The following is a 21,276-nucleotide window of genomic DNA, read 5'->3' as shown; positions in this document are numbered from 1 at the left end:
TGACTTTGAGCAGCTGACAAAACTTAACGTCCACCGTTTACAGCCAAAGCCTTGGAGTGTGTAGGCTTCATGTGACTCAATATCACATTTTTAACTAAACAGAAAATTTAACGTAACGTGAATGTGCAAGGCTTTTCATTTGCCCGTATGGGGCAACAAAATTGGGTTAAGTATATAAGTGAATGAGTTTTGTCCAAAAAAATGAACCTTTTACTCTTTAAACAGTTTCAAGCTGCTGTTCATCTGGCTTGCCAGAGCAGTGAAACATTATATTAATATTTCATAATTTCAGTCTGGGCCAAAGAAGTGGACCAAATGTTAGTTAAATATAGAATGTAAAGAATATCGAATATGGTTATATACCATTCTCACCCTCTGTTTAATGATATAAAAAAATAAAAACTTCCTTCTGGAAGACGACACTGTGGATACCCGCAGCAAAGAGAAACATCTTCAAGAGATCTTTTACTTCATCTTCTGTTGTCCTACTAAACAACTTAGTATGTTATCTTTGTACGTATGAGCTATTATTATCGAGCACTTTAGTTTACTACTACAGGCTCATTGAATTTATCCTTTTTTTTTTACTTTGAGCCTTTTGTTAGTACTGGAACTTTATGAATTTATGTATAACAGAATGCATGATCTGTCTTTGTCATGTGCATTTTTTGCCCATTGTGTTGCATGGTGTGCTTGTGGCCCGAGAAATATTTCCATGCGAGTGGACAATAAACATTTCTGGATGAGATGGATGGCATAAGCTATTAATGTTTGTTCAGACGAAAATACTACTGGAAATGGAAAGCAAATAGGAAAACTAAGTACACCTTGACAAACTGTGTTGTAGTTATCACACGTCATAAAAGGGATCAATGATGAATCAGGAAATGAATCAGATTGGCTGACAGCCGACAATAAGCCTGAAGTTCAAAAAAGTGATGTGTGCAATTCTCATATCAAATCCCCGCTGAGCAGACTTGACTCACTTCTGATTTATAAGACAGTGGGGAAAAAAAGAGGAAGCCAAAGAGGGAAAAGACGAGACAAAGCCAAAAAGAAGGAATGAAAAAGAGATGGATAAGAAGAGGGGGGAGAGGGGGGAGGACGACAAAATGAGAGACCGCCTTTTACCTTCTGTGTCTTGGCCAAGGCAGGTTGAGAGCAGCAGCAGATAAAGGACTCCTGTTCCCATTACACTCGGCCGTTTGACCCGGCCCCATGACAGTGGCCCCATTAAGTGCTTCTTAACCATCTTCGCCACCATGCTTCACCACGCATCCAGCTGCAGGGAGAGAGGAGGAGGAGGAGGCAGGGGAACACATAAACACGGGTCAGTCACAATCACTCTCCCCAGTTTCTGCGGCGCAGTGACGCGACACTTAAAGCAGCAGCACAAAAAGCATCAGGTGGCTTCTCTCTGCCCAATTTACAAATAAAAGAAATTGGGAAAAAGTCGAGTACAGGGATTGTCTTCCTTTTTCGAGCTGCGCCACCTGTTTAGTGAACAGCGCTGTGGGAGAACATCGAGGCTGAACTGTGTGCACTCCGCGCCCGCCCCATCCATATACGGAGGCTTTGAATGAAAATATGCTTTCAACATTGACAGTTCACTCTATTACGTCCATGAGGCGAAAGGCATTTAATATTCAGTTTGTGGTTTGCTCTTCCTGGTGCAATTGAAAATCCCCGATCGATCGCCGTGCCTGCGCGCCAAAGTAAATGATTGTTTCACAGGGGATCGCCGCCACAATGCGAAACATAGAAAACCTGTGGATGATGATAGAGAGGGAAATAGTGTGCGCAGTGTGAACAGCCAGCGGGGCCAAATGGCTCAGATCCTGCAGTTGGAAAATATGCTTCATTTGATGTTACGTTAGACATTTTGAAAGACGCTATAAGGAGAAGAGAGTGAGAGAAACACATGACGTTGATATGTGAGTGTGTGTGTGTGTGTGTGTTGCCGCGGGTCAAGATTAATAACATTTTATAGCGGGAACATTCAGCATTGCTCTGTGGCTCAGTTAACTGTGCATCACATTTATTCTGCTCCACACAAACTCTCGGAAAAGAAACAACGCCACAAAAGTGGAAGTGAGCGCAGTTAAAAGTCAAATTGTGTTCGGGCCTATAAGCTGCAAGCTTCATCATGCACGGCTAGCTCAAATACCTCGTGTAGTGGCAGGCTGGCTTCAATGCGAACAGTGTGGAGATTATCATCACTTTATATTGAGGTTTTAAATTAACACCAACCCTGTGGGACACATGATGCAAGCGTATTCGATTTTAAAGCAACAGCGGAGGGTCGGTCTCGTCTCTGTCTTTATTTGATTTGGGAAAGTTGACACTCTCCAGCAACTCCCGGCCGAAGTTGCATAAAAAAAAAAAAAATCTATGTTTACCAACTACAAATACCACTTGTTAGAGTGAAGTACAACATGTCAAAATATGAGCAATTAACTATTGTTCAGCTCAAGTTTTCCGGGGGCTGATATTGTGCATCCAAGCTCGGACTAACTATAATCACGTCCTGTGAAACGTGAACAAGTCCTTCACTCCCAGACACTTCATTAGCTGCTACGGTTGCCAGCGTTTTGCTCGGGGACATGCAGCTTTAGCCTCAGGATTTGTCGCATGACGTTATGTATGTAGCACCCGTGCAAATTGAAAAAGCCTTTCATACAAAGTCCCGTTCACGCCGGGTTTGAACATTCGTCCCGAGAGATCGAATCAGATGCCAGTCGGTACGTCGGCGTCCTGAATGTGTCTCCTGTGACCACCGGGGATCGGAGCTCACGTCCCTGCTCGGTACGCAAATGCACGCGTGTCATTTCTGTCCGTGGAGATCAAATGATGATGCCTTTCGCCTGTGTGAGTGTAAAGATGTGTCCTTTGTCAATGCGCCCGTGCGTGTGAGACAAGAGGGGCTGTGTGTGGCCACATTCTTCCCAGAACCAAAACCGAATCTCAAAAAGGGTCCTCGGCGCTCCTGCACTCTGGGGCTGATGAGATCGGATCACTGACTGACGGATGTGAATGCCGGGCCTGAACGGGGCCCAATTCTCCGTTTGAAAACAAAGCGACCAAGTTGAGACAAAATTGTCATCGAACTAATGGAGTTTTGGGCGGGAAGCATGCAGGAAAGAGCTGATCAAATCTGCAGGGGACATGCATCCATGTTATTTCACGCGGCTAAATCCACACTCTGAGCCGGCAGTGTCAACATCGCTTTAATTTACTTCTCTGTGAAATTTTTTCATCCAATCAGAGTGTGATTCATTCAAATATACTGTATCCCAATGAGTGAAGATACAGCACCGTGATAAACGAACGCTTTACCCTTTTTTCACGTGCCATGTCCTTTAGCCCATTTTCGTGTTCATGATGAGAAGTGGTTTTATTCTATAAGAAGAGATTATCCTGCGTAGGACCTTCACTGAGACTAAACTCAGCTGGGCCTTTTCAGCAAGAGCAACATTAGCTGCCTCCCCGTCATGCAAAATCTGCTGATTAATCGGGACTGATCGTTCCCACGGCGGAAATTACGGTGACAGAGTCAAGCCACTATTCCCTCTCCCTCGGAATGGAGATGGAGCTTGCTGACAACGGAAACGTAATTGTGTGATATTCCAGCAAATCCCAGTGGTGAAATCCCACAGTCACGACAGCTTGAACCGGGAGCGTTGGTTTTGAAGGACACACTTCAGACTCGCCGTGCCACCGTGCTGCTGTTCACCTCCCCTAACGCAGTCTAACACATTTAGCAGACGCTTCGCTCTCTCCGTTTTGGAGCCGCAGATGTGGGAGGACTGAGATCGAGATGTGACAAAGGGAACTGGAAACAGCTCAGCGGACATTGTACAGATATTTACCGTCAAAAGAGAAGCGGATAAGTGGTTTGTTTTTGTTTTTTTTAAAGTTGGCACAGATTTTTATTTTATGAACCACCAGGGACACTAGATGTTTATGAATTCAATTTCTACTCCAGGTCCCGAATGTCAGGCCCGCAATGTTGATGAGTTTCAAGTCTAATCATTTTTTAATGAGGCCCCAGGAACGAATGGACACGATGAAGGGGAGCTTGCATTGTGAGCACTTTGTGCTGGATTGTTAACATATTTAAAGGAGACGTGTTATGCTTTTTTTTTTCTTCAGTTTTTCACTTTGCTCTAGTGTGATATACAGTATAGGGGTTTTCTTTTGTGTATGCAAAAGGTCTGCAAAGTTAAAAAGCCCAAAGTCTGCGGTAGCTCCACTCCGCGACAGGCCGACACTTCCTCCACACACTGGAAGCCATTGACCAATCACAGCAGAGTCGGCCAGGTGGCCAATCAGAGCAGGCTGGGGTTCTTTGGGAGAGGGGCCTTAAAGAGACAGGAACTATTTGCTCATAGATACCCTACAGCCCGGAGACGTATTGAACGTAGCACTGTAGTTGTGATCAAAGTGATGCATCCCACTAGAAAGAAACATGAAAGTGCATTGTCAAGATGACGTTTGCTCACGTTAAATTATTCATCATCACTCGGTATATTGTCAAAAATCCCAGCACATTGTGTATGTGAATCAAAGGCTGTTTTCAGACATTAACTGAATTCGCCTCTCACATCTGACGCACCCAGAAGGAGATTGTCGCAGTCAGACGCGTTCACACCAACAGGACATTTTCCGGAACATTCTCACACACAGCACCTAAAGGAAAAATGTCCGGAAAATGTATGAAAAATATAGGCGTTCTCATTTTAATATTGATTTTGATTTTAGGATTGTCTGATCTAAATAATAGCTCGGTCAGGACAAAATACTAGCACAACGCTGGAGTTCCTTCTAAAATGTACCTCTGAATCTCTAAATCTAACATGACTGCAAACAGTCAGAGGATCAACGAAGAGGGTCCCACATCAGAATCTTGCCTCAGTGACTTTACGTTGCACATGTCGGACTTTGCTGCTACTTTTTGAACCATAAGGACCTATTCGCCCCCAGACAACCGATACGCCTCATTAATTCTGCACCAATCGCAGAGAAGAAGATCGAGACAAAAGATTAGCTGGCAGGTTAGATTATGGCATAATTAAGATGAAAATATGGTAATGCCCTGACAATTATTGATAATTATTATAGATTATATTCAGACACATTGGCTTTCACGTGACTTGTTACTCGCACAGAGTCGGTGCTACTGCTTCAGTTCATCACACAGAGAGCACTGGTGCATCAATCCCTGGTTATAATTGTGTGTGTGTGTGTGTGTGTGTGTGTGTGTGTGTGTGTGTGTGTGTGTGTGTGTGTGTGAGTTGTTTAACTCTGTGGCAAAGTAGTTTGACAGCTCACTCTGGCAGACAACGGTGTGCCATGCTGTTAGCATCAGTAATGAGGATCAAGTGTATTAGGGCTGAAGGCGCTTCTCCTCTAGTGGAACTTCAAAAAGTTTTCATCCCTCCAGAGAGGAGTAGAGGCTCCGAGAGCGATAGAGGCTCCAACAAAGAAAGATAGGGGGAGGAAGAGAGAGTTAGAGACATGTGGCGATGCAGTGGAAGCGGAAAAGGAAGAGAAAAAAAGAGGAAGCAAGAAAAAGAAATCAAGCCAGAAAAGAGGAGGATAAACTAAAGACTTTGTCCCATGCAGACAAAGAAAGGAAAAGGAATGAGACACAGATCTTCACTATAAAGGCCACTGGTTTCATTGTAAACTCAGTGGTGTGTGGTGATCATGGAGGGGGGGGGACGACGACAAGTTGGACAAGGATTGGATAGAAAGGAGGAGCAGGGAGAAATGATGGCAATCTGAGGGAGAAGGAAAAGATTGAAAAGACAGAGGGCGCCACGAGAGAAAAAACTAATGAAAAGAGAAACTTTAACCTTAAAAAACAGGAGACACTGGTAGATAACATGTATCTGCCTGTCTGTGTTCAGAAATAGTGAAATAAAGAAGCTGAATAACAAAACGGAGACGTAACCCGGAAACAACAAGTGACGGTGAGAGGAGCTGACACTGCGCTTTGAAGTCGTCCACTCGCTCCGGGTTGGCGAGCGGCTCCCTGTCACCGCGTGCGACAGATGGGACCTTTGCTCCCGTAAGTCGGACAGACTTGCGTGTGCACGCGTGCAGAAACAAAGACAACAAATAAAAAATGTTCCCCTTGAACGGCGGGCGACATCTGTCTTTATCTTCGTCGCCGTCAGTCCGTCCGTCTGTCTGTGAGCTTCTTTCACAGGTCCTCTGCTGCCAAAAGAAAAGAAAACTTTCTCCTCCCTCATGTCAGGCAGATGGCTGACGGCCTCGTGCAGAGTGACTCCCTGCGTGAGGTTTAATATTTTGCTCGGGGGTGTTTTGTTTGCCAGGACGCGGAGCAGGTGGACTGTGACTCTCAGGTTACAGGTCCGTGTGTAATGGAGCCTCGCCGCTGTACAGCATGAACCCAAAAGGCAAAATGTGCAAAAAGGCTCGCAGAGCAATTGCCCTTCTTTCCCCAGGTTCCCGTACACACGCTTTGACTTTCGCGTGTTGGCGTGTCTATGCAAGATGAGTAGGCTTTGAAACGCAAGCGGGTGCCAGGAACTTGCCGAGTCGAGAGCAGACGAGTGTCAAGTTGAACACTTGGAATCGGTTTTGTGCACCTTAATGCGATAAACAGCTCGCAGAACGCTGTCAAATGATGCAGGATGATGCGCGTGGGTTACAGCAAACAGCGTTTTTGAGAGAACAGATAACGCTGCGGGCCTGCGTCTAGCAATCTTTCAATTATGTGCAGTTCAATGGTCCGTCTGGACGGACGTGAAACCGGGGCTAAGCGACATCAGGTGATCGGGGACAGAGTGTACCCCACTTGGCAGCATCGGCGAGCACAAACACGCGCAGAGTTGCGTCGACCACGCTGTCCAATTAGCTAATGGTTGAGGCACTTTGCTCGCCTCGTTCTGCCAATCTCGCAAAGTGTCACAGGGACAGTCGGCACCTGCGAGTGTGAAGAGGGCCGCGTCCAAAACACCACAATTTCCCTGATTGCACACAGGCACGGCACGGAGAGGAAAAACCGAGAGAGAGAGAGAGAACTTAGAGATCGGAAGTGAGCATACATTTTTTTTGAAAGCCTCAGGCCTTAATAGTCAAGTTGCTGGACTTTCTAAGCCTGCATCAGCTTCAGCGAGAGATGGGGGGTGGGAAGGAGACACAAGCACAGCGTGTTCTGCAGTGAACGTTTCGACCAGAGCAGCCAAGCCCGGCCGAACCACAGCTGACCCGGTGTCCAGCTCTCGCCCTGCAACATCAACTGACCCACGTCGTGATCGGGCATCTCGACGTGGAGCCAATTTTTAAACCCAATTGTGTATTCGATTCCAAAGACTATACATGCCCCAGCTGACCACGCTGCCCTTTTTTCTAAATGCCCCCGCTACAATCCTGAGAATGGAAGTGGAAGATGTGCACCCGGACGACCCGCTTGGCCTTTGTTCCATCGAGCCAGCAGGAGGCCGTTTGGCATCTCCAACAGTTACTAGATCAAACTAAAAATAAGAGAGGGAACATGGCAACATTGTTAAAGTATTGGGGGGGTTTTTTGTTTACTTTTCTGAATATCTCAACTTTAGGTTTCCTGGTTTTATTATACTACATTGCACTGAATATTTCTGAGCAGCACCTGGAAGCTGAACACTCAGCGCAAACATGACTGCTGCTGCAGCTCCCCGTCAACAAACCTGACACTTTTCCGCGGTAAAGTACCTCGGGTGCCACCAAATGAATGAAGCAATTTTGTGGGATTTGTACACATCTGCCTCAAAGGACTTGTCTTCTCCCAATGTAATCAGTCCCTTATTGCTGAGCACAAGGAGGATACAATAAACCCCTCCAAAGTTGGCCGCAAAAATAGACGGACGCACCGATCAGTTCTGCCCCTCTGGGACAAAAAGAAGGACATGAGCGTTGCGGGGGACAAATTTTGTCAATCCACACCAAATTGCCAAAACTAGAGAGCAAGAAGGGAGCCAGGGATGGCAAAGAGAGGAGGTGGGGGAAATGGAGGGAGGGTGAGGACTTGAGGCAAACGGTGAAAGGAAAGACGCAGAAAGAAAAAGCAGACTGATGACAAAATAAATTTGGGAACAATGGCATGAAAAGAGGGAGGGCTGGAGGATCACAGAGACAGAGAATTATGGTAATGGAGAGGAGAGCGAGAACATGAGTATCACGGTGAATTACATATCCGCAAGTATTTATGCAATAAAGCGCTAAAAAGGCATTGAGGTATAAATATATAACTTTTTGTTTTCATCCATAACTGCCACAACAATATTGCTTTCTTTAATAGTCATGCAAATAAATAATTTACATTCAGAGCAGGAGTGGGACAGCAAGAGAGATTTATATTAACAGAGGGACACAGAGAGGGTGGAGGGGGGAAGAGGGAGACGCTGCGTCAGTTGGGGACAATTTAGCAGCATTTCCAATGTATTCGTTCCACTCGAAAGAATTGGCGTCTCATCCACCAAGTGTGCTTTGTCAAATCCTGGAAGGTCTGCTTTCATTAAAGGACTTTTTAATCATGTGAATCCCTCTCAGCGTCATTTTTTTTTTTTGACTGTTAGATACGTGATTTAGGCGAAATAGCTCTCGCCCTCACCTGCTTGCCACGGCTGGTGGCTCGGTGAAAATGTAAAGTACACCCGAATACAAGGTGTCCTTGGTATCAGAAGGAAAAGTTGCGTGACAAGCACAGAAATTGTACTTAATAATAATGCTGAACTATATTTTTCTGTGGAAAAAGAAAAAAAGAAATGCATGCAGTGCAAGCCACGAGCGCGGTGGTGTGCTATTTTGGATAGTGGACCATTGCATCTTGTGTTTTGGAAACTGGATGAACGGATCAAATGGGAACGGGGATGCTCTCCGGAAAACGTCTGGACCACTGAGGCGAGGGGTGGCGTCTGGCTGGGCCACCCGCCCGCTCACTCGCTGTGAATCTTCCGCACAGTTTACCGCGGCATTCTGACATTCTTGGACATCATCCGGAATGTCGCAATCCCGTATGGAAAAGTCCGGCAAATGTCCGGACTTCAGCACGTGTCTGGAAAAGTACAAATGCACTCTGTGTGGAGTGTTCAAGTGTCTTTCAGCACGCTGTTCCGGCGTCGCTGTTCTGGCTTCCCTCTCGCTTCTCTCACATCATCTTCTTTTCCGCGCACACAGCAGGCAGCTGCACTCGGAGAGAACCCGCTCAGATGAACCCGACTGTTCGCTGGCTGCACTGGCACCGAACAGCAGGCAGGTGAACGCGACTAACTGGTGAACGCGGTGAGGCATTTAGCCGGCAAAGCGACAAGTGTTCCCCCTCTGGAATGGGCTGGCGACATGAGCAGACTCGGAAGTAAGTATTGGACCTACATGAATAGGAAAATCAACTGCGATGTGAAATGCTGATGTCGCTCTGTATCGCTTTGAGAAATAAGAAGGAACTGTTTTCGAACGGGTTTGATTTATCAAGTTCCAAGTTGACAGAAAAGATCCGGAGGGAAGCATGCACCTCGCAGGTAGGCATCAGAGTAAGGAAAGGAAAACCTCACACTCGCAATTAAGAACCAAAAATCAAAACATCAATATTCTGGAACATTTTGAATAAATCTGGAACAACATCTCTATAACCTTAACTCCGTGACTATCTGTGAAATGCATTGGTTCACGTGAAATGGTGTTACACCGTTTATATTCTGTCCACACTGTATATATAAATTCCTCTTACATTGTATATATTTATTCTATTTCGCATATCTCCTTGTGTTTACATTGCACATTTTCTCACTAGTTACTTTTTCATTGATGTTTCTTTCCACTTTTGATATTGTCTTTCAACAAATGTCAATGGTGTGAGACTAATAAAGAATTTTCCTATCTTATCTTATCGTATCTATACTGAAGATGATGTAATCAGTGCATATGGACCTACTCAACAGGAAAGAACACTGCTATTGACTGTGGTTTTGCAGTTTTGTTCAATATCAGCACTCTGTTTCATGAGTGGGCTGCTTGCCTGGCTGTAGGAGTCATATAGGCTTTTGTGAGCAGAGGAGGGAAAGCAATGTTAACTTGAAAAGAAATATTGCCACTTGAAGCTGTGTGTTGTGAAAAAAAACTAAATGCACAATCGTTACATCAGCCATTTTAAAACCAATCAACAAATATCTGGGCAAAAAACTTGTCCAGGACACACCCTTGTGTGGTCGATGAACACGTATTCTGCGACTAATGGAGCAGGATACCACAGTTTAGCTGCAGCGATCTATTTCCTGTCCTCCATTAAGGCCTGACGACTTGTTTCCTGTGCTCTCTCTGCGCCGATCTCTCTGTCGGCGGGTGACACAAAGTTGGAAAGATATCCGACGCGCGACACAATGGAGCACCCTCTATATGCACGAGTGTGTGTGAACGCGTGTGCTCGCTCACATTTTGGGGGGGGGGTGCATCGTCATGTTACCATGCCTATGCGAGGCAGTGAATAATGAGGCCTGCCTCGCGGTTAACATGGTGTAAGTAGCTGTTAACTGTGACAGATTGCGCCGCCACCGGTGACCGCGGTTGATCAGTCAGGTAGCCTTTACCTCTCCGCGCCTCCATTATTTCACAGTCACATAATTGTGCCGATGCCGGTAAATCTCACATCTCATTTCGTGCGCTTGATTTCACCTCTAATGTCGTGGCACTTCCAATTTCAATTTGTCTGATCCTATTTTTTGGGGGGGGGGGGGGGGTGGGGTGGAGGGAAAACTCCAGCTAGCGACGGGTGAGCTTGTAGCTGTCGGCCGGCTGTCACCGTTTTTACCCGGAGAACAGGACACACATGGACATGCACAAGCTGTCGTGTTGCATGTTAAGTCTAACGATCCGTTATTAGAAAAGTGACGTTTACAGCATATTCGCAGGTGTTACCATTGTATGAGTCATGACAGAGGTTTTGGCCCTAACACAGGTAATAATCGACATCCTTTCTTTGACAGGAGGAAGGCCATGCTGATGTTTGTGCTATCCATGCTATCAAAATGAATAAATTGAGGTTTGTAGTGGTTTAACGGATTTCAATTTTTAATGGAGGCAGGGTGTTTTTTTTTTTAATCATTAAATATTAGTACAGCCCTGGCTATGAAGTACATACATTCTTCTGGAGACACTGGTACAAGCGGATTTTTACAAAGACACAAAGAGCAAAAGTCGAGACATGATATAGATATTTGATCTCGATCGTTTAAAGTTGGGGGTTTTTCTTCAAGCCTCGCAGGCGCAGACACGATCTCATGAGAGATGAGAGTCAAGCATGAAACACAGCTCTTGAGAACGGATCGAGCCAAACACATAAGTGTTGAGTCCATCAGTGAACTGTGGAGATCGTTTGGCATTGTGAGACTGCCAAAGCGAGTGATACAGATTTGATATAAAGTCTGATCCTGCAGCTGTCTATCATATATTTATATTGGCCAAGATGTAATCTAAAAACAGGTTTTGATGTTAGTTGGGAAATTTAAATTACCACCGTCTTCCTTTAATAAAAGAAAATATAGGAGGTGTTCATATTGACGTCCAAGGCAAGGGTGATCCCTCAGCCTCGTACTTACTGGGAGCGATGAAACTGTGAACATTTGATATCACACTTTTGACCAAACATATCACAGTTATCAGTAGGCTCAGTACAGTGCATCTTGTGCATCATGTCGCTGATTAACACTAAACGCAGACAACCATTAAAATAAACAGACAATTTCGACTATTAAACATTTTCCTGCAAATTCCAAAAACATTGACGGCAAACTTTGTGACCCTGTGAAGTAATGATAGACAGATTTACAACACACCGTCCCCGCAAGCCCCCGAAGAGGAATCCAGCGCTGCTATTGCTATAGCTATTACCAGCACCCTTCATGCTCATTGAATTTCTCTCCGTAAAATGTCAGACAGCCATCTAGCCCCAGTCAGACGAGGGAACTAATTCTTACCCTGATGATCCGGGTCTGACACACTGCCCCCCGGACCAGGCGTCGGGGCTTGCACGCACTTCAAAGCTGCCAACACCTCTTAAGTTGTTGTCACCTGAGCTTGGCTGTAAAAGCTGCTGATCCAGTGATCTGCGGGGCCCTGGCACGCACGGCGCTAGTGCACCAAGCTCCTCTCCAATTATTATTTGATGGGCCCAAAAAGAAAAAGGAATGAATAAATAAATTAGCAAATGCATGAATTAATGATTCCCAGGAGCAGAAGCTCCTACAGCATGTAGTGCGGTATCAGTGTTTCCCCTACTATTGAATTGGGGGGGGGGGGGGGGGGGGTTAAGTTTAATCAAATATTTTTTTCTATTTTACATATAATGCCAAGCAGAAGTCATTTAAGGTCAGTTTCCTTATACACCTTATTCCTCATTCCTGTGTGAAAGATTGTGGATGAAACTTAACAGGATTTGTGAAACCTAACCCTAAAGAGCCCTAACCCCCCCCAAACCAGTAAACCTAGGGGAAACACTGAATATGTTATTAAGAAGCACGGTATTAGAAGATAGAGAGACAAAATGTTATAACATAACATAAAAGTGCTGCTGTCTCCCACAACATCAATGTCAAATGCCCTAACTAGAATGACTCTCATTCAAAAAAAATTACAAGAACCAAAACCTATGAAGAACCAGCCCGATTTAGCTCCCCTCATATTTAGAAGTGACGGCGACACAGACACACTTCAGAACAATTCAAAACCGAAGGCTTTGTCGAATAACAACAACGAGGAGAAGAATGAGAAAGAGATAGAACACTCTGGGAGAATAACTAATGATCCCCTGGCTGAAAGCTCTTTTGTTTGAGTAGTACAGTGGTTTGTAGGAGAGGAGAAAGAGAAAGATGAGGGTCAGAAAACAAAACTCAAATTAAATAGGGGGTGAGTCCAGTCAGCAATGCGAGCTGCTCCAAATTCCACACTATGTGACCAACAAGAGTCCGAGTGAAATGATTTGACTTGTTCAGTCGTGCTGTATTTTACAAGCTGCTTGCTGTTGGGGATGCCAATTACATAGTGTGTAAAGCTAATCAAAATCCTAATCAATCCCAAAAAAGGAACATTTATGGGATGAAAACGCAGGTCTGCTTTTAGATGTGCACACTGATACCACCCCATCTTAGCCTGTTAGCTTAGCTTCGCAAAAAGACAAGACAGGAGTGCATGGTACTGATCTTCTCATCAGACTCTTAGAATAAAAGTGTAATTCATATAGCGCCTTTCAGAAGTAGCTTCACAAAGTGCTTTCACAAAAAACATACAAATCACAGACCATTAATATCAGCATTCCAACAATAATACGGTTTTCAGGTCCCATATCTGCATGAAAAAGATATGAAAAGACAATATAAAAAGACGACATCACATGAAAGCGAGTCTATAGAAATGGGTTTTTAAAAGGGACTTAAAAGAAGCCACAGACTCTGCCAGCCTCATCTCCTCGGGAAAATGAGGGTGTGGGTCAGTTTTACTCGGTCGGGTTCATGCGGCCACTGACGCAAATTCCCCAGAAACCTTATGCAGTTAAGTGCATTTCCCCCAAAATGTACAACTGCTGGTTTAATTGCTACTTGCGCTGCTCCTCGGTTCGAAGGCATTTGACTCACTCCAAACCGGTGGACGTGAAGAAATAACACAGACAGAGAGTCCAGCCTTCTGCAGAGCCGGCGAGACCTGTGGCTGAGGAAAAGTTGGTAAATCTGTGAGTGTGAAACTATGTTTTAAGCCTCTGGTGATCTAGTTTGAAATTCTCTGGAACAAAATTTTTGTCGCTGAGCAATATTTAGCCAACTAGGGAAGGGAGAGGGAGTGAAAGAAAGCCACGTATAGAGAGGGAGAGGGAGAGGGAGGGAGAGATGGGGGAATCGGTTTGATGCCAAGAGCTGTGCGCTGACCCTGATTAAATGCCTCTGCTAACTCACTGGGTCCACTGATAAGACCAATGCACTCTGGGTGCTCTGTGTGTGTGTGTGTGTGTGCGCGCGTGCAGGAGATAAGGTGTGTCTACACATGTGCATGCACATGTGTAGTGTGTATGTGAGTGTGTGTGTGTTGGTGTGTGTGTGTTGGTGTGTGTGTGTGTTGGTGTGTGTGTCCCAACAGCAATTCTCCTGTGTAAACATGCTGACCTGGCACACTTTGAAGTTGGCGACTAATCTCTCTCCCTGACACACACACACACACACACACACACACACACACACACACACACACACACACACACACACACACACACACACACACACACACACACACACACACACACACACACACACACACACACACACACACACACACACACACACACACACACACACACACTCCCGTCACAGACATTTGCATCCTCTTCCTCCCATTGAGATAAAAAAAAAACCAAAACAATAACGGTCACACGAATGCACAAAAAGACCTTCGTCTTGATCTCAATGCAACCTATAGTGGGAAATCCTGATGACAGGCGTGTGTGTGCGTGCATGCGCGTGCGCGTGCTACGCAAAAAAGTGCATACCACTCGAGGGTCGATCGCATTAAAGCCTCCGAGCGTGTCTTAAATCAGACACGCCGACTTCCTGGCACAGTCATCCGCAACTCTCCGAATGCACTAAGTTCTCTCTGTGATATCCAGACTTCACCTACAGTTTGTGTGTCCACACTGAGACAAATAACTTCATTTGGGCCTCAAGAGCAAGACTTTCCTATCAACAAGTGATATTTACTCAAAATGTGTGATGGTGTGTGTCCTGCCCAACGGCCAACTGAACAGTTGAAACAACACGGGTGAAAGCGCGCTACTTAATTGCCTCATTGCCCGTTGGTCATGTCCCACTTTTACATTCCGCAGTCGCACTAAAAGAGACACGGCCACTGCACCAACTGTTGCCGGCCATGATTCATTACCGCAATATGTCGAGTAGGCGTCCGCTGTGGAGATGTTGAATCTACATGGGAGAAAAAATATATATACATATATAAATATATATATATATAGAGTCACTGACTAATTCTTTCTTATTTGGGTCCAGGACTGATCAAGCTACTTAGGGTATTAAACTGGGGCAGAACTTTTACCCCACACAGGATTAAAATTGAGTTAATTTAATCTCACCCTGGGACCCAGAAACCTCTCCTTGTATATACAGAGGCCGACCATAAACAACCAAAAAACACATTTTCAGCCCAGTTTGAGAAACCGCATGTCTAAGGGAAAGGAAATCTAGGGTGGAGTCGTATAAATTGTAAAGCTAGTGTTGTTAACTTCATGTTGAGTGTTTACTTCCTTTTGTCAGCGAGACAACCTAAGCATTTTTAATGACTTACTTTGCATAATAGCTCTGCGTAATAAAATAAAATGTGCAATGCCCTCGTAAAGAGAACAAAAATTGGGTTTCAAAGAAAATAAAGTTGGGCGGCCCTTGTTAATTTGCCTCTTTGTTTCTCCTCCCCGGGTTGCCAGATATGCAGATTCCAGGCAGTGTTTTGGCCAGCAGGCAGATAATCATGTTAGGGAACAATTAACTTGGTTGTATTGTTGAATGTACACTCAATCCCTCACACAGAAGCATTCAAATCAACACCTGGCAACACAACCAGCCCGATTTCACGACAAAATGTCTGTGAGGATCAACGCTTCTGCACTGAAGTTAACAGTCAAAGTCGTTCCCAACTTCACCCCGTGCAGCTGCAAACAGATTACCGCAGAACAAGGCGAATGAACTGACGTGAACCCCCCCGCCCCCCTCACTCGTCAGCGTCAGAGTTATCTCCGTCGTTATTGCGGCGATGAAATATAACAATCACAGAGTAGACTGACATCCAATTCACACATTCCAGGGCAGGGATCCTTCATGAACCGGCGGGGAAGCTTCACGGCATCAAACAGGAAGAGGCCGCCGTTCTCCAAGCACAGTGTCACGAATGCTTGTTATACAGTCTTGTGATTTTTACGTTCCGCGGTTTAAACGTCTATTTAGGTCCGATTACAGTCAATATATTCATGTTGAAGCCAAAAGCGCAAATGGATAAATGCATAAATGATTCAGTTTTGCTACACCGGTATTTTCTCCCGCGAAACACCAACACTATTTAGCACTAAACACAAATCACAGCTGAGGGCGTTGGGAATGCTATTAGCTTTTAGATGTATTTACGCTGCGTTCACATGCTCAGACACAAAGTAATGGCGCGTCTCTGGCCTCTCATGAATCTGCTCAGATGTGTTGCATTGCGCATGGCATTCACATACTCCCCACCGATTGGACGGTGACACAGCTACAACCGCTGAGGAGTTGTTCATCTGCTGTATCACAGTTTGATTTTTTTCATAGCTATGCTTTCAGCCGTTTATTCTTTTTTTCTTTTTTTTAATCCAGCACTCAAAACTGTTTTCATACAAACACTGATGCCCAGGATGACAAGACTGATGGGCATTGTAGTCCTGGGTCTGTGCTGAATGCAATCCCCTCTCCACCAGTGTAGCTGCGTAGTAAACAACTCAGAACCCCCCATTTCCGCAGGCATTAAAAGGAGTGCAACTGGCTCTCATCGTGTTGCTACTCACATTGCCTGGGAGGACATTTGCATAATGTTGAATAAATTCACAATAAATAGCAGCCTATTGCTGTCCCAGCTTTGGAGTCTCTCTGTTTAAACAGTCATAAACCAAAGTGGCCAACAAATCATTCGCCCTGATGTTGGCACCAGGCGAAATGTTATGGGATCACCAAGCGCGTAACGGTCCGTCCTGAGGGGAACGTGAAGGTCCAGCCCGAATTGACACTCGGCAGTTGGGACAGTTGAGACATTTTAGTCCAAACTAAATGGGGACACAAAGGAGGAGGGAAGGAAAAGTTGGTGTATCACCAATATACGTGGGAGTCAACATAGACGTTGTGGGAAACATATTTAATCTCGTGAAATCATGTCTAGAATAATGTCGGCCTCACTGTTATTTTCTACACAGGTTGCACAATGCTAAACCGCCACACGCCCGTTGATGCTCGCAGCTTTGTTAGAGGTGCAGAAGCGTAAAAAACAGCTAAATCCATAAAAGGCTGCGCTGACAATTTTACAGGAAACAGTGATACAGTAGGTCAATCGTTTGGGTGACAAGATAGGGCGAGTCACCTTTAAAATGTAGTCGCTCCCGATGTGTTTTTGCGGAAAGCAGACTGGAAAAGGAATGAATGATTGATATTCACCACTCGTCTTACAGAGAACACTTACAACTAAAGTTCATAAACCCACTGTGTGTCTTTAGTTACAAAACAGCTAGTGTTGCTCACAGAGGCCTGACTAACTCAATGAGACATGTCCACGACAGCTCATTGTGAGGAATATATGCGTATATATATATATATATATATATATATATATATATATCCGGCACAGGTACAAGAACCTTGTAAACAGTATTGTACAGTAGTACATTTAAAAAATAACAGAAAAAACAAACAGGAAATCCAGATGCAGAGGATGTGTTTGCTTTTGATATATACATAGATTTCGCCGACAGCCTGACTCTTTCCACTTACTGCCCGTAAAAGGGAATTGAAGAACTCAGCCGTCGGCCGCCAGGAATAAGAACAATATAGAATAGCTCACGCGAGTGTGGCTAACTCAACACGACATCTTTTCAATAGGCAGTCGGGGCTACTTGGAGGATGGGCCCGAATTACAAAGAGAACAGATGTCACAGGTACTGTCACAGGTACGGAGTAGGTAGATGTAAATAAATATTTTTCTTTTCTTTTTTTTTAAAAAGTGCAAGAGGATCTGTTGGTAATATTAAAAGTATTAAATTGGAAACATTTATTTCACAATGAAAATTATAGCCATTTTTCAACACATTGTGTCTACAGACTGTTTATGACAACTTTAGGTAAAAATAATGAATTAGTAAATCAATAATGCATATTTTGACATCAAAATCAGTTGACCGTACACATTTAGTGTATAGAAAAGTATATATGTTGTGATAATGAGAAGTGATGAATACGGATGCCAGATGAACTCCACAACCAGCTGAATTTGGACCTTTTTCGAAAGGTCAAACGACAAAGCGCGCCCGCGTGCATGATCCGACACCATGCGGGGTTAAAATGTCTCCGTAATGGAGTCATCGTTGGAAACTGTGAGAAGCTTATTCTTGTAACGAAATCGGAGTAAGACTCCGCCAACCCTGCCAAGCTCTGTGGAAACCAGGCTAATCAGTAAACCGTGCCTTTGGCCCCGTTCGGTCCCAGGGCGGAAACTACACCTCTTCACTCTCACACATGTTGTAGAATTAAATTCAATTCAGACACTATTTGTTCAGCAATAATGTTGTTGTTTTTTTGTAATGTAGGGGCCGTGTGACGGATCAGAGTTCACCGATAAAGCCTGTTCCACTGCTGTCATCCGGGCATTTGTCACACACGGTGGGGCATTAACTCCTCCACCGAAGACACAAACGCTTTCAAATGGTCTCATTTCGACCATACAATGACATCATCTGAAATTAAGCATTAAGTATCTGACCTCCCAGGCGGAGAGGTGGTGATTAGCTTTAGTGGCCCAAAACCTATTTTGCCTAAAATCGGAAAGCTTACACTTTCATATTCTCGAGATCCGTTTGTTTCCAAAAGCATTTTCCACCGCGCCCGTCTGTGTAATGCATCTCGGTATAATAGGAAATGTCTTGTATTGATTTTCGAATAGCTACACTCAAACTTGTGACATTCTAATGCATTTTTAAAAGCTCGGGTTGGTCTCCCATTCGTTTTCGTCATACGCGCGTTGGTTTTGTTCACAAACAACAACGGTCACAAGAGAGGCCTTTCAAAATAAAAGAATGAATTGGAAATAAGGAAGCCAAAGCCTCACGCTGCGGGATTTCTAATTGTGAACCTCGGGGCCCAGCTTAGCAGGGTTTATCCTGCCAGGTAGTTACTGTATGTGTATATCATTCAGTGGGTTGATGGCTAAAGTGAGTCCCAAGGATTCACACTGAACAATGGAGATAGTTTTATCTTTTTTATAGTATCATGTGATTCCTGCTTTGAATAGGTTTCGAAATAATAATTGAAAAACAGTCAGCAGGTTGTTTGAACGAACGTGAGTTAAATAATTTGTACCACACAAGGGACTTTCCCCCCGGAGAGACATGGTACAACAAGAAGTTTAGGGATGAAGTATGTGCTGTTGGATTAATAGCATTCATTTCTTCTTTTTTTTGAAAAGGAATGGACGGTATGTAGACTTTGGAAACCTTTGGTCATTTTTAGACATGGTGCGAAAAACGTAAGTTTCATATAATAATAATGTCAGCAAACTCACATTGTGGCAAGGATCAGCTAAAGACGCAACAGAGGAAAGGCACTTCTTTTCTTTTTTTTAATGGAGGGACGGTACATGCTACTAATACTTACTAATTAACAAACTAAACAGATACACGCTTCGCCACAACAGCGTCGCCCCACAGACAATCTCCCAGCCGAAAGGCAGCGAGGATTGAGCAGCACTTATTTAAATCGAACTCCTTGTGCTTCTGTCATCGTGCGTGACTAACAGGATTGGACATGGTGACGAGTGGACGGGTCCCAGGTTCACAAAACACATTCTGTCTGTCTGACCCCCCCTAACCCCTCCCTCTCTTTCTCCACACACACACACACACACACACACACACACACACACACACACACACACACACACACACACACACACACACACACACACACACACACACACACACACACAGAGGGAGAGGTGCTCACACACATACAGTATGCACGAGCCCAAACACAATCCCACCCGCCCACACCCACACACACCCACACACACCCACACACACACAGACACACACACACACACACACACACAGGTAGACAGCCATGGCACATAATCCAATAGGTAAGAGTCTCTGGGACGCTCAGATCCAACTCAATCTGCTTCAACACAACGCGCAGACATGAACTCATGTATTTGCCATATACCAGTTACGTAGTACTCAATAACCCGTATTAACCTCTGTGTACAGGCCACTCTCATACGTGACGCGACTGTGCGGTAAGCTTCACATTTACATACGTGTTCATATACTGTATGCTATTTTGACAGCCTGAGCTGGACAAAGCTCATAATCAAGTTACTGAGCAATGGGGGGGTGGGGGGGGGGAGAAAAAAATAAAAACAATAAAAAATATACGTATATATCTTTCAGGTGTTCAACCTACTTTTACTCTATCCCCCCCTCGCCCCCCCCCGTGTCACCTCTGACTTTCTCCCCTCTCTATCTGCCCCGTGTCCAGGAGGCGACAGCTTGCCATAAGTTGAAGTAATCGGATGACTCTCCCTCCATAATCCCCGTCGCACAGGCTGCTGCTACGGACGGATGAAGACCACTGGGTGACTCCGAGAGAGAGAGACAGAGAGCACATATACATGAAGACCGCTGTGTGACTCCGAGAGAGAGAGACAGAGAGCACATATACATGAAGACCGCTGTGTGACTCCGAGAGAGAGAGACAGAGAGAACATGTACATGAAGACCGCTGTGTGACTCCGAGAGAGAGAGACAGAGAGAACATGTACATGAAGACCACTGTGTGACTCCGAGAGAGAGAGACAGAGAGAACATATACATGAAGACCACTGTGTGACTCCGAGAGAGAGAGACAGAGAGAACATATACATGAAGACCACTGGGTGACTCCGAGAGAGAGAGAGACAGAGAGCACATGTACATGAAGACCGCTGTGTGACTCCGAGAGAGAGAGACAGAGAGAACATGTACATGAAGACCACTGTGTGACTCCGAGAGAGAGAGACAGAGAGCACATATACATGAAGACCGCTGTGTGACTCCGAGAGAGAGCACATATACATGAAGACCACTGTGTGACTCCGAGAGAGAGAGACAGAGAGCACATGTACATGAAGACCGCTGTGTGACTCCGAGAGAGAGAGACAGAGAGCACATATACATGAAGACCGCTGTGTGACTCCGAGAGAGAGAGACAGAGAGAACATGTACATGAAGACCACTGTGTGACTCCGAGAGAGAGAGACAGAGAGAACATGTACATGAAGACCACTGTGTGACTCCGAGAGAGAGAGACAGAGAGCACATATACATGAAGACCACTGTGTGACTCCGAGAGAGAGAGACAGAGAGCACATATACATGAAGACCGCTGTGTGACTCCGAGAGAGAGAGACAGAGAGCACATGTACATGAAGACCGCTGTGTGACTCCGAGAGAGAGAGACAGAG

At 44.9% G+C, this 21,276-nt stretch overlaps 1 protein-coding gene across 2 annotated transcripts in view; it reads right to left on the bottom strand.

Annotated features, from left to right (window-relative positions):
• The window catches only part of LOC118287356 (protocadherin-15-like), a 222,404-nt gene that overhangs the window by 114,271 nt on the left and 86,857 nt on the right, over positions 1-21,276 (bottom strand). For both annotated transcript variants that reach the window (XM_047327512.1, XM_047327511.1), the window contains one exon: positions 1,132-1,282. In XM_047327512.1, the coding sequence (XP_047183468.1) occupies positions 1,132-1,264 (133 nt within the window). In that variant the 5' untranslated portion in view covers positions 1,265-1,282. The remainder of the gene's footprint in view (positions 1-1,131; positions 1,283-21,276) is intronic.

This window comes from Scophthalmus maximus, chromosome 16 (genome assembly GCF_022379125.1).
Source record: "Scophthalmus maximus strain ysfricsl-2021 chromosome 16, ASM2237912v1, whole genome shotgun sequence".
In the NCBI taxonomy this organism is placed as follows: domain Eukaryota; kingdom Metazoa; phylum Chordata; class Actinopteri; order Pleuronectiformes; family Scophthalmidae; genus Scophthalmus; species Scophthalmus maximus.
Note: the sequence above shows the minus strand (reverse complement) of the source record. Positions and strands in the feature narration are given on the sequence as shown.